Source organism: Rhinolophus sinicus, linkage group LG07 (assembly GCF_036562045.2).
Source record: "Rhinolophus sinicus isolate RSC01 linkage group LG07, ASM3656204v1, whole genome shotgun sequence".
NCBI classification, from domain to species: domain Eukaryota; kingdom Metazoa; phylum Chordata; class Mammalia; order Chiroptera; family Rhinolophidae; genus Rhinolophus; species Rhinolophus sinicus.
This window is the reverse complement of record NC_133757.1, coordinates 64231029-64243372: the sequence shown is the minus strand read 5'-3', so window position 1 is coordinate 64243372 and position 12344 is coordinate 64231029. Positions and strand designations below refer to the sequence as shown.

General features: G+C 35.8%; 1 protein-coding gene across 7 annotated transcripts in view; it reads left to right on the top strand.

Annotated features, from left to right (window-relative positions):
* Nucleotides 1-12344, top strand: part of PARG (poly(ADP-ribose) glycohydrolase) — a 142365-nt gene that overhangs the window by 92154 nt on the left and 37867 nt on the right. For all 7 annotated transcript variants that reach the window (XM_074337273.1, XM_074337270.1, XM_074337271.1 and 4 more), the window contains 2 exons: nucleotides 737-812; nucleotides 8809-8956. In XM_074337273.1, the coding sequence (XP_074193374.1) occupies nucleotides 737-812; nucleotides 8809-8956 (224 nt within the window). The remainder of the gene's footprint in view (nucleotides 1-736; nucleotides 813-8808; nucleotides 8957-12344) is intronic.

Sequence of the window (12344 nt, the reverse complement as noted above, 5' to 3'; positions counted from 1 at the left end):
TCTCACAGAGGGTACTGGGCTGTTTCAAGGCAGGAAGGGGAGGGAGGCCCGCGTTACCTTCCTGCTTCTGCCATTTTCTCAGACTTCTTCAGCTTTTAAATATTCAGAGTGCCAAAGTGCTATATTTTGGGGTAGTGTGTCCTGAACTCCATAAACACCTTACACTAAGGTGACCGTGGTTTATGAAAATGAAAGAAAATAATTGTGACTTACAGATACTAGGTTCATCTGTCAATTTTATTAATATAAAAATACCATAGGTCAGAATTTCTGTGGCATGTATTTTCATCAAGACATCCCCCACACATGCACACTATTATCAAACTAGTGAAAATAGAGCCCATTTGAGAATCATACATGACTTCTTGTCAAATTTTTCTATATTTTATCTTAGGTTGCCAACTCTAGCATAATAATAAAAATGTATCGATCTTAATTTTTTTTATATTTTGAGAAGTTTTTCAACTCTTAAAGAGGAGAAACTGATGTTTTGTAGGTGAAAAACGGGTTTCAAAACAGTATATTACCTCATTTTAATTTAAATATGTATACTTATATATTTGAATAAGAAAATGTTAGGCAGAGTTTACACCAAGAATGTTAACAGTAAGAATCTGTTTCTGGCTTTTGAGATTTGGCGTGGTTTAAATTTTTCTTTCATAGCTAATCTGTATTTTCTGTTGTGAAATACCTGTCATTAAAAAAATAAATAAGGGAATATGTTTTTCAATTGTAGGTGTGAAAACTCCCTGACTCGACTACATGTCACTTACGAAGGTACCATAGAAGGAAGTGGCCAAGGCATGCTCCAGGTAGGTGCAGCGGCATACATGTGTTTGGGACTTTCTCTTGTCAAGCTTTTGACAGCAAAGGGAATTTGAAAAGCTGTTTATTTATCTCCTAAGCTGATTTAATGCAAAGAAGCATGATAGCAGAATGGAGAAAAACACCAAACAGATCATCTTGACAGTCTTGGTAATATTGTTACTTGCCAGTGTATGTTCTCTGTTTCTTACATGTGCCTCTTTAAAAAGCCTTTGACAGAAAGTCCCAAGGTCTGGACAGCATCAGGCCTCTTGGTTCAGACACCGAGTGTAGATTGACAGTGGAGGAAGTTCCCAGGGTATGGGCTCGACAAGCTGTCACCTGACAGTTTTGTTGTTTTTCTTTAAAGGTTCTTGCTCTGCCCTAAATGATGACCATCTTGAGATGTTTTTCTGCCACCAACCTTGCTTAGATCTAGGAGGCAGAGGCCTAAGACTGGTAGGGTGACTGGTTAGCTCAGTTGGTTAGAGCATGGTGCTACCAATAAGACCAAGATTGCCAGTTTGATTCCCAATGTACCCTCCTTAAAATTAAATCAATCAATCAATCAATCGATCAATCGATCAATCGATCAATCAATCTTATAAGAAAGTCCTTTCTCCCACATATAAACATTTTAGTCATGTGAAACAAATATGTTTGCTGTCTTTTCCCTGTTTTAGAGCAGGTAATATCCCATCTCAATATTTGTTATTAATCTGTTATTGCCTTTACTTAAAATATATATATATTTCCAAAAAGGAGTTAACAAGTATAACATCCTGTGTATCTACCTTTAAATTGATGTAACACCTAATCTGAACATGTGTTTTCCATTTACTTTATAGTGATTTTTTAAAAATCATTCATCAGAGAGAAAATGTTAGTGATTTTTGTTCTTATCCCTTTTATAAGAGCATTATAATCTCAGTTTTCTTTGACAGAGTCTTGTACATTATCTCACTTATAGTGGAAACGTCTGATTTTTCTTCTTACATCCTTATTTGATACAAATATCCTGTCAGAAGCTAAATAAAGCATTTGACTGAGAATGGACTGCTGTGTTTGAATAACAATGTTTATTGTAAAATGGCTAGACTGATAGGCGTTTGGCTAGTTATATGATGCTATAAATGCCTAATGATACAGATTCTTTTTAGAATTGCCTTTTATTTATACATATTTGTAATTTAAATCTTCAAAGAGACAAGCCATGTTTTGTTTTAAATCACCTCCCAGTGATTGAGATTATAAACAAAAATACTTAGGATAACTGAATTAATATGTGTCCTATACTTAAAATTGTTCTAAATGTGTATTTAATCAGTACTTTCTCTTCTATTTAAAACAATAATTTTGAAACACAGTTAAAATTTGTTTCAAGAGAACATCGCTTTTTCCCCACAATACCATCTTGATGACGTTCTTTCGTACATTAAAGTCTTTGATTAGCTGAGGGAGTCTTAATACACATGAAATCAACAAAGCTCCTTACTGCTCGTTAGCACCGCAGGGATGCTGGCCTTTCGTTACAGTACAATTCAACAAGGAATTATTTAACAGCATTCAAAGCTGAGGTTCCCCCACTGCCCTGGAATATATTATAGATGAAGGGTGGAGCCTTGCTAGATTAAAAGAATACCATAAAAGCTTCCATTAATTGTTCTCCCTACTTGGCCATGTATTCCCAGGAGGTCAGGGAATATTCTATTGCAGGGCCATAAATAAAGCTCCTTGTGTAGTGTATAAATTACATGATGTTGAATGGCAATAACAGCAAAAACCTCTCTAAGGAGTGTTATCATTTCTCCCTTTTCATCAAGTTATAATATAGAAGCTGAGTAATCTAAACAAGTAACTTTAAAGTAAAATGAGTTGAAAAATGACTGGCTAAAAATAAAGAAGCACTCACATGCTTGTTTTCATGTACTGGAACAATAGGCTTCTCACCTGTAATAGCCTTTTATTAAGAACTTTTTTAAGTAGTAGAAACTGATTTTTTTAAAAGACTCCTGCTCTGAGAGGCAGATTGAATTTAATGTATTTATTTCTATGCATACCTTTCAAGTAATAAATGTTGGCCTTTTATTCAAAGAATGAGCAATAACATGCACCTTGAATGTATTTCATTTATCCTTACCAAGTACTGCATAAGTTGGATAGAGCTTTTCTTTCTATTTTGGCTGTGTACCTTGTTCCGGTAAAAATTAAGTTTAGTTGATCTCAAACCTTTGTTTCTCATTTGTATTTATGATACCATTATACTTAGCCAGTCTCTCAATTTTCAGGTGCTGTTCCTTTTCTCTCTTTGCTGGGTCTCTCTTTCCTTCACTCTCTTTCCCACTGACCTCTCTGAGACCCTAGTAGTGCTTATATTAATATAAACTATTCCGTGGTCACCTAATCAGCCTCTCTGCTTTTACTTTCATACTTTTCCAGGTCATTCTTTAAACTCTAGCCGGAATTATCTTCTGAAAACACAGGTGCTTTGTTGGTACTTTTATCCTAGAATCTTTCCCAGAACCTTCAGAATTAAGGAAACATTTCCTGGACTGCAGACCACCTCATCACCAATTGTAACCCTCCACATACCTACATTGCCAAGAGGCATGAGGAATCTGCTACGACACTCCTCAGACAGCTCTTCACATTTGGTTTTTCCTATGTCCTTGTGCCTCTGTTCCCTCAGCCTGAATGTCAGCAAAATCTAGATTGAATGACATATCCTCTTGTTACGCTCCCTGTCCTCCTCCCCATGCTCTATTGTAGTTAATTGTGTTATTTGGGCAGTTTCAAATATACTAGTAAGTCCTTTAGTAATCACCTTATCATTCTGCTTATGTGCCGCACTCCCATCTAGATTGTAAATGCTGTGAAGCCAGGAACCATGTCTTACTCATCTTTGTGTTCCGTGGTTCCCAATACAAGATTCAGTCAATATTTGTTGAATTTAATATTTTAAGCCATAAATCACCCAATGCATAAAGACCTCATTATGTAGTAGGTAACTGATTCTAATCAATGGATTTGTTTAACCAAAATTATTTTTTCTAAATAAGCTAAAGAGTTACTCTGTTTTTCAGCATTGATTTAGTATGCCAGAATATAAACCCAAATATATATTTCTCTGTGGTAACTTATTTTGAGAACTTGTCTAGTCATAATTTTCAGTATTTTCGAAATTCTTCTATAGTGCAGGAAGACTACTTTGCCTTGGATTAATTTCTGTCTTTTCACATATATTATTCCATCTCAAAAGACTCGTATTTTTGTGTTTTTTTTTCTTTCTTTTTCTTTTAATTTAAAAAATTGTTAGTGAAATTACATAGATTAGTGAAATTACAATTGTTAGTTAAATTACATAGATTTCAGGTGTACAATTCTGTATTACATCATCTATAAATCCCATTGTGTGTTCACCACCCAGAGTCAGTTCTCCTTCCATCACCATATATTTGATCCCTCTTACCCTCATCTCCCACTCCTCACCCCCCTTACACTCTAGTAACCACTAAACTATTGTCTGTGTCTATGAATTTTTGTTTCTCATTTGTTTGTCTTGTTGTTTTGTTGTTTTTGGTTTATATACCACATATCAGTGAAATCATATAGTTGTCTCCTTTTTCTGTCTGACTTATTTTGCTTAGCATTATATTCTCAAGATCCGTCCATGTTGTTCTGGGTTCTCAATTCTATTCCATTTGTCTATGTGTCTGTTTTTCTGCCAATACCATACTGTTTTGGTTATTGTAGCCCTGTAGTACTAGCTAAATTCAGGGAGTGTGATATCTCCAGTATTGATCTTTTTTCTTAAGATTGCTTTGGCTATTCGGGGTCTTTTGTGGTTCCAAACAAATCTGATGATTTTTTGTTCTATTTCTTTAAAAAATGCCATTGGGATTTTGCTGGGGATTGCATTAAATCTGTATATTGCTTTGGGTAATATGGCCATTTTAACTATGTTGATTCTTCCAATCCATGAGCACGGAATGTCTTTCCATTTCTTTGTGTCTTCTTCAATTTCTTTCAAAATGTCTTATAGTTTTCAGCACATAGGTCCTTCACATCCTTGGTTAAGTTTATTCCTAGGTATTTTATTCTTTTTGCTGCAATTGCAAAAGGAATTGTTTTTTGTATTTCGTTTTCTGAGATTTCATTGTTAGTATATAGGAATGCAATGGACTTTTGTACGTTGATTTTGTAGCCAGCAACTTTATTGTATTCGTCCATTGTTTCTAATAGCTTTTTGGTGGAGTCTTTAGGGTTTTCTATATATAGCATCATGTCATCTGCAAAGAGTGATAATTTAACTTCTTCATTCCCAATTTGGATGCCTTTTATTTCTTTCTCTTGCCTGATTGCTCTGGCAAGGACTTCCAACACTATGTTGAAAAGCAGAGGTGTTAGGGGACAGCCCTGTCGTGTTCCTGAACGTAGAGCAAAGGGCTTCAGTTTTTCACCATTAATTATGAGATTAGCTGAGGGCTTGTCATATATGGCCTTTATTATGTTAAGGTATTTTCCTTCTATACCTATTTTATTAAGTGTTTTAATCATAAATGGATGTTGTATCTTGTCAAATGCTTTTTCTGCATCAATTGATATAATCATATGATTTTTGTCCTTTATTTTGTTTATGTGATGTATCACATTGATGGATTTGCGGATGTTGAACCATCCTTGTGCCCCGGGGATGGACCCCACTTGGTCGTGATGAATAATCTTTTTAATGCATTGTTGCATTCGATTTGCTAGAATTTTATTTAGGATTTTTGCATCTGTATTCATCAGAGATAATGGTCTATAGTTTTCGTTTTCTGTGTTGTCCTTACCAGGTTTTGGTATCAGGGTAATGGCCTCATAAAATGAGTTAGGGAGTACTGTCTCTTCTTCAATTTTTTGGAAGAGTTTGAGCAGGATTGGTATTAGATCCTCTTTGAAGGTTTGGTAGAATTCACCAGTGAAGCCATCTGGTCCCGGACTTTTGCTTTTGGGAAGGTTTTGGATGACTGATTCAATTTCGTTACTGGTGATCGGTCTGTTTAGATTTTCCAGTTCTTCATGGTTCAGCCTTGGAAGGCTATATGTTTCTAAGAACTTGTCCATTTCTTCTAGGTTATTGAATTTGGTGGCATATAGTCCTTCATAGTATTCTTGGATGATCCTTTGTATTTCTGTGGTGTCCGTGATAACTTCCCCCTTTTCATTTCTGATTTTGTTAATTAGTGTCTTCTCTCTTTTTATCTTAGTGAGTCTAGCCAAGGGTTTGTCAATTTTGTTAATCTTTTCAAAGAACCAGCTCTTTGTCACATTAATTTTTTCTATTGTCTTTTTGTTCTCTATTTCATTTAGTTCTGCTCTGATTTTTGTTATTTCCTTTCTTCTGCTGACCTTGGGTTTCACTTGTTCTTCTTTTTCTAGTTCTTTAAGGTGTAACATGAGGTTATTTATTTGGGATTTTTCTTGTTTCTTGAGATAGGCCTGTAATGATATAAATTTCCCTCTTAAAACTGCTTTCACTGTGTCCCAAAAATTTTGGTAGGATGTATTTTCATTGTCATTTGTTTCTATGTAACTTTTGATCTCTCCTCTAATTTCTTCTTTGACCCAGTCATTCTTTAAAGGTATATTGTTTAATCTCCATGTATTTGTGTTTTTTCCTGCTTTCTTTTTGCAGTTGATATCCAATTTCAAAGCCTGTGATCAGAGAATATGCTTGGTATGATTTCAATCTTCTTAAATTTGCTGAGGCTGATTTTATGTCCCAATATATGGTCTGTCCTTGAGAATGTTCCATGTACACTAGAAAAGAATGTATAGTCTGATGTTTTAGGGTGAAGTGCTCTATATATTTCAATTATGTCCATTTCATCTAATGTGTCATTTAGGGCTGCTATTTCGTTATTTGTTTTCTGCTTGGATGATCTGTCTGTAGCTGTAAAGATATTCTTGTTTTACTCTTTTGTAAAATAGGCTTCAGATAATATGATCATTGCCTTAGAGAACACAGGCAACTCTTAAGATATCTCATATTTGAAAATAGTCTGAAAGTATATGTGAAATAATAGAAATATACACACACTCATACACACTCACACATATATAGATACATATATATGTATAAATTTGTATACGCCCCCAGTTTTTGGGACAGAGCTCCTAAAACCCTGGTAATTTTCTAAATGGTAAGAGTACTGGGAGCATCTGTTGTTCTAATATTTGGTCTTTGACCCTGATTCCTGACACAGAGCTCCTAAGACCCTTAGAATTTCCTGGGTGATAGAAGTTTCTTTTGTTCTATGGAGGCAACTCTTGGTGGGCTTCCAGAGAGCTTCAGGATGGAGGCTGATTACCAGAAAGACCAAGCCATAACTAGAAGTTTGGAACTTTGCATTCAGCTGCCCATATTCTGGGAAAAGGAGAGGGACTGGAAACAGTTAATAATCAGTCATGCCTACATGCTCTTGCCTCCATAAGAATCCCAAAGCACAGGATTCAGAGAGCTTCCAGGTTGGTGAAGATGTGGAGGTGCTGAGAGAGTGACTTGTGGGGACAGTGACTTGCCTGGAAGCCCTGTGCCTCTTCCCACATCCCTTACCCTGTGTATCTTTTCATCTGGCCATTCATCTGTATCCTCTGTTATATGCTTTTAAGTAAATCAGTAAATGTAAGTGTTAATCTGAGTTATGTGAGCTATTCTAGCAGATTATTGAACCCCAAGATGGGGTCATGAGAACCCCAATTAGCCAGTCAACTAGAAGTACAGGTAAAGACTTGGGACTTGCAATTGGCATCTCAAGTCAGGCAGTCTTGTGACACTGAACCCTTAGCCTGTGGAATCTGATACTTACTCCAGGTAGATAGGGTCAGAACTGAATTGTATTATAAGGTACCCAGGTGGTGTCACAGAATTGTTCGATGTGTGGAAAACCCACACATCTGGTGTTATACATGTTGTGAGTTTGATAGTAATGTGAAATTAAAGGAGAGACCCAGATGTGTGTTTTTCCTGCACAGTATATAAGCCCCTCTTACATTACTTACTAAAGTCTTTTCTGGTGTGTATAACTATGTATGTACACACTTGTGTAGATGTGTGTGATCTAACTCCTCAAATAGAATAATCTAAGGCAAAGTTGGAAACCATTCCTTACATACTGCCCCATAATGCCTAGCATAGTGTTAGAAGCTTGGTAAGGTGCTTTGTGAGTTTAAGACAAACAAATAACGATGGAAGGTCGAGTTGGCTTTCTCTTGAGGATTGTGTAACTCATTAATAGGGGGATCCCATCTTGGTACTCAACGGAAGCTTATGTACAGTTTTAAACTAAATTGGGAATATTAGTTTAGTTGAATCTTTATTGTTAAACTAGGTTTTCTGTCTTCGTTTTTTTCCCTAGGTTTATTTTTTTTTAATTATTTGTAACGTTCATGCAGTTGGGAGTTTGCGATTTTATTTACAACTTAATTTCTATCCCTTTATTCTTTCCCAGAAGAAAAAGTTTACCCAAAAAAGATCAGTACGAAACTTTACAGTTCTTTTTTTTTTTTTTTTAAGGACAAGTGTTTGATTGGCATTATATAAGAAAGGTATAACTATATTAAAGCCTATGAAATACATAAATGGAAATTGAGTAGTGAATGGTGGGGAAATTATCTTGAAACCTTTCCAGATAAAGCCTCCCTTGCTTTGTAGCCCTTGGAGCATAAATAAGGTTTTTAAACAAAAGCCCACATAATGACATTGAGTCTTTTGTCTAAACGCTCCATTTTCCAGGTTCCTTCTAAGGTTTTGGGATCCAAAGAAATATGCAGAGATGTTAACTGTTAACTGCAGTGAGATGGAAAGAGTGCGATCAACCACAATCTCTTCTCCCTGAGAAGATTACTATTTTGGGGATTGATTTATATGGGAAAGGAAGGAAGATTAGAAGTAGCATACTTTTTTATCATGTATCTAGGTATTTTAGAGCATCATTTAATGTGCCACGTTTTCCCAATTAGGTGGATTTTGCAAACCGTTTTGTTGGAGGTGGTGTAACCAGTGCAGGACTTGTGCAAGAAGAAATTCGCTTTTTAATCAACCCTGAGTTGATTGTTTCACGGCTCTTCACTGAGGTGCTGGATCACAATGAATGTCTTATCATCACAGGTTAGTTTGGGGAAAGGTGGACAATGGGGTAGTTTTCCCCATCTATGAATGAATATCTGTCATGAAGACTAGAGGCCGCCCAGATAAACTTTTGTCTACCATGGGTATTGGTCCCAATATTTTTAGTCATTAATTTATACTTGTTTTTTTTTTTAATTGTTGTAGAGTTGACTCTTGAACTGCTGACTCCCCCCGCCATGCAGTCAAAAATCCACATACAATTTTTGACTCCCCAAATCTGAAGTTGTCCCTTGCTATTAGTTCCAAAACCCCCTGTGGATACCAAAATCCACAGATGCTCAAGTCCCTATGTAAAAAGGTATAGATCAGGCGTACGGTCACCCGTTTGCATCTGTGGACTCCCAAATGTGGATCAAAAACAGTATAGGTATTTGGAAAAAATCCACATGTAAGTGGACCTATGCAGTTCAAACCTATGTTTTCAAGGGTCAACTGTCGCTTTATTTTCCTCATCTTGAGTAAGACATTTTATCCCCACCTTTTTTTCTTGGCTACTTCATCTGAGGAACAAGGGTAAAAACTGTTTAATTATTCTCCATTTTGATTTTATATAATACAGTGGTCTTAAAAAGAAAATAGTGATGTGTCTTTGAGGATGTATTCTATTGTTATTCCTCCATTATATTTCTAAAGTGATTTATTGTACTTCAATATGAAGACACAATATAAATGTAAAAAGCAGAGTTACAGCATTTGGAGAGAGTCAGTACAACAATGAGCTTTAAAGAAGAGAAATAAATTAGTAACTTAATGTTTATCCTAATGTCTAATCCTAAGAGAAAAAGTGTGATTATCTTACTGCCTCTCCTTGATTTAAGTTAATATAGGAGAAGAGAGAGAAATACAGTCAAATTTATATTTTAGGTCTATTCTTGAGATTTAATTTTTTTTCTTTAAGTTTCTTTAGATTGAGATACCATTGTCACAGTATTTTCTTGTGAATGAGCTACAAAAAAATTAATGATTAATTCATAGCTCTTAAGAAGCTCTTAATCAGCTACCTTAAATAATTTAAGCCTTTTATTCAAGTACCTAAAATAACATTCCCACATAAAAGCCATAATCACTCATTAGTTGCTGATACTTTTTTCTTTCTGCAAAAGAGGATTTTCTATTTCCTTTTTGAGTCTATCGCTGCTTTGAGATTAGTGTAGAAGACTAAACATTCAGCTGGGTTAGAGAATTTGGTTAATTGTTATTCCCAAAGATTACAATGGGAGAAAAACTATATGAGTAATATCAAATGTATATTCAACTAATTCACCTTCAAAGAGGTACATGACGGAACTAAAGACTCTTCAGGTCTCATCTTGAAGCCACACTCTTTGCCTCAGATACATTTGTAGGCAACCTTCAGGAGAGTATCTAAATTTGTTTTTTTATATTTTGCTTTCAAGATTCTCTTTTTGTGTTTTTCAGCAGCTGATTATGACATGCTTAGGTGTGAATCTCTTTGACTTTATCCTATTTGGAGGTCATTGAGATTGAATGTTTAGATAAATTTCGTAAATTTTTGGCCATTATTTCTTCAAATATTCTTTCTGTCCCTTTTTCTCCTCTCTTTCTGGGACTTCCATTATGCATATGTTGGTACATTTGGTGGTGTCCCATTGATCTCTGAAGCTCTGTTCATTTTTCTTTGTTCTTTACTTGTTCTTTTCTTCAGACTAGATAATTTTAAGTTCACTAATTCTTTCTGCTCTAAATTGCTTTTGAATCCCTCCAGTGAAACTTTTATTTCAGTTATTGTACTTTTCAACTCCAGAATTTATTTGGTTGCTTCTTTTTTTTAAGAATTTCTATCTTTTTGTTGAGAGTCTTTATTTGCGAGGCATTATTCTCATGCTTTCATTTAGTTCTGTAGATACAATTTCCTGTACTTCTTTGAACATGTTTAAAATAGTTGATTTAAAGCCTTTGTTTAGTAAGTTCAACATCTTGGCTTGTCAGGGACAATTACTACAATGACTACCTTTTTTTTCTGAGTAGGGGCCCGACTTCCTTGTTTCTTTGCATGTCTCAACTTTTTGTTGAAAATTGGATGTTTTAAATAATGTGTCAACTCTCTCAAAATCAGATTTTCCCTTCCCCCAGAGTTTGTTTTCAATGCTGTTTGTTGTTTCCTTAGTGACTTTCCTAAACTAATTCTGTAAAGTCTGTGTTCTTTTTTGTGTGATCACTAAAGTCTCTGCTTGGTTAGACTAGTGGTCAGCCGGTGATTGGACAGAGATTTTCTTAAGTGCCAAGAACCAGTAAGTCTCTTAGTTTTTGCCAAAGGGTTCTGTGTGCTGTTGAGGCTCACCTTCAACACTCCACCAAGCAGTTGGCACTTCCTTCTTGCTTGTACTTGATACTTCACTTCCTCCTTGCACAGAGCCCCAAGATCAAACAGAGAGGAGGTCTTAGGACCGTCTCAGTTCTTTCCCTGAGCATGTGCACAGCCATGGGCATGTGGGTAGCCTTCTACGTTCCTGGGGATACTTCGAACTTTTCCACGTCTCTTATGGACATCTCATTCCTCAGGTTTTCCTTTAAAACTTTTGGTTAGCCTGTTGTTTTCACCAACTATTAGCTACTGCCTCAGGCAGCCACACTGTTATACAATTGCCTATAATTGTTTTCAACGAACACCCCTGGAGATTAGACGGTTTGCACTGGGCAAGCTTCAAGTCAAGTCAAATAAAGATAGCTTTGCTAGTGAGGTCTTCCAGGGAACCACCAGATACGTCATATGGTAACAGTTCTCTGAGAATGGGGCTTTGAAGGAGCTTTAGCCCTTTTCTACCACCTCTGGTGGCTACCAGTCTCCTAGTTTTCACTGTGATTATAGGCTCTTGGTTTTTTAAGGCTATCACAGAGCTTGGGAGAGCAGAATAGGAACAGGGCAGGTTCAAGACGCTACAAGACTCACTCTTTTTACCAAGATTCAGTCATTTTTCCTCTAATAAACACTCTTTGGACTGCTGCAAGCCTTTGGATGACTCCCACAGTTCAGAAAAAGGTGAGTCTCACAATTTTACCAGTATTCTTATTGCTTTTAGAGAGGAGAAAATTTTCAGAGGTTTTTACCCCATCAGTTTTTCCAACGCGTCCTTATCTTTTATAAGTACTTGTTGGTTGAGGGGCTTTCAACAAGTTATCTCACATCCTTAGATAGCCTGTGTTATTTTTTTATAATATTATTGTGAGTCTTCTTGTTTTGGTGTGGTAAGGCAAAAAATATAACAATTGTTAATTGTCTGAGTTTATATAGGAAATTAAGAATGGAACCTCAGCAAAGGAATTTCTTCTTGGATAGAGATTGTGATCCACATTTTACTGACATGAAATAATAGAATGCTTTTATTCTCAATGTTTTCTCAACTCA